Source organism: the organism of the source record quoted next (assembly GCF_019968985.1).
Source record: "MAG: Porospora cf. gigantea B chromosome Unknown PgB_NODE_10348_length_1205_cov_132.559, whole genome shotgun sequence".
Taxonomy (NCBI): Eukaryota; Apicomplexa; class Conoidasida; order Eugregarinorida; family Porosporidae; genus Porospora; species Porospora cf. gigantea B.
Window position 1 is genome coordinate 1 of NW_027178478.1, and position 1,205 is coordinate 1,205.

General features: G+C 56.0%; 1 protein-coding gene across 2 annotated transcripts; it reads left to right on the top strand.

Annotated features, from left to right (window-relative positions):
* Position 1: 1 nt before the first annotated feature.
* Positions 2 to 1,205, top strand: KVP17_002172 (uncharacterized protein; the record flags this gene model as incomplete). 2 transcript variants are annotated; one of them, XM_068518199.1, is made up of 1 exon in its annotated part: positions 2 to 1,205. In XM_068518199.1, a coding segment is annotated over one exon (1,204 nt), but the record flags the coding sequence as incomplete, so codon positions are not given. The 2 variants fall into 2 exon arrangements, with proteins under 2 accessions (XP_068379802.1, XP_068379801.1); XM_068518198.1 differs by having other exon boundaries at positions 50 to 1,174.

Genomic DNA, 1,205 nt, shown 5'->3' on the forward strand with positions numbered 1-1,205 from the left:
AATGGCCACTTGGCAGGGCTTGGCCACGCCGCCTCCCTGTGTTCCGGAGATGCCAATAGGTGTCAGTGCGGTCGAGGGTACTGTTGTACTGAATGTACACGAAGAGCCTATCGACAGTCCATGGCAATGGGCTGTGCAACAAATGGCCCCAGGGCTAACGGACATTGAGGAAAGTCGGCCAGAATATTACAATGCCAGAACGGCACTATGGGATATCCGGTCTAATGAGTGCGCATCCGCTTGCCTAGGTGAATCGTTTTCTCCTGTAGACACCACTGCGTACAAGGCGGAGGCAAAGTGGTCAGGGGGACCGCCTCCTACTGTTAAACCTCCCCCCATCCCTCCTGGGGTGTCGATGTCGTGCGTCCTCACACAAGGTGGTCTGCAGATTCTGCAGGGGCCACATTCGATATTCGACGACCCTGAAGATGCGTTCCAGGAGGCTCAGATGTCACAGCCACCTGAAGTCAGCGTGATGCAGCCGCTCTTATTCCCGGTACCCCAGAGGGACCCAGCGATGCAAGTGAACAGAGAAAATGACGGTTCGTCTGCGGAACCTCCGCCAAAGAAGGCCAAGACATCAGAGGAAGAGCCACCAATCGCAGAGCCTATGCCTCCCATCGACGACGAGCTCGGCTACGTGGAAAGTGTGCTGTCTTCAAGACTTCGACGGGTGCAGATGGACAAGGGTCGACTGATTGCTGGCGTAATCGATACCATTCATCGGCTAGATCGAAAGATGAACTGGGAGTGGCGCGAGGTGGTGGAACAACGTATGATCCAACAGTACAAACAGGAGTTTATCGAGGAGAGACTCAGTGCACGCGAAGCTTACCGGCTAGCGAGACAAGCGCGAGACCTTCTCGGCTTCCGCATGCTCTGTCGGGACGCGAACTGCCTTCCCGCCCTTTGGGTGGAGCAGGCATTATGCTTCGTCTGCGGGCAGGCAGATGAGTACGACGCAGACCCTATAGTCTTCTGTGATGGCTGCTTTGTTCCGACCCACTTGACGTGTGTAGGTTGTCCACCTCCCCGGAGCAAGAAGGGTCGCAAGCAGGCTAAGAAGTTGTTGAGCCGTTCCGGCCGTAAGGACCAGAAGAGTCGTGTGGTTCGGCAATCGAGTTCAAACTCCAACGGCGACGAGGACGAGTGGTACTGTTGCGTGTGCAGATTAGTGATGTCCCAGATGCCGCCCAGCATGCCTA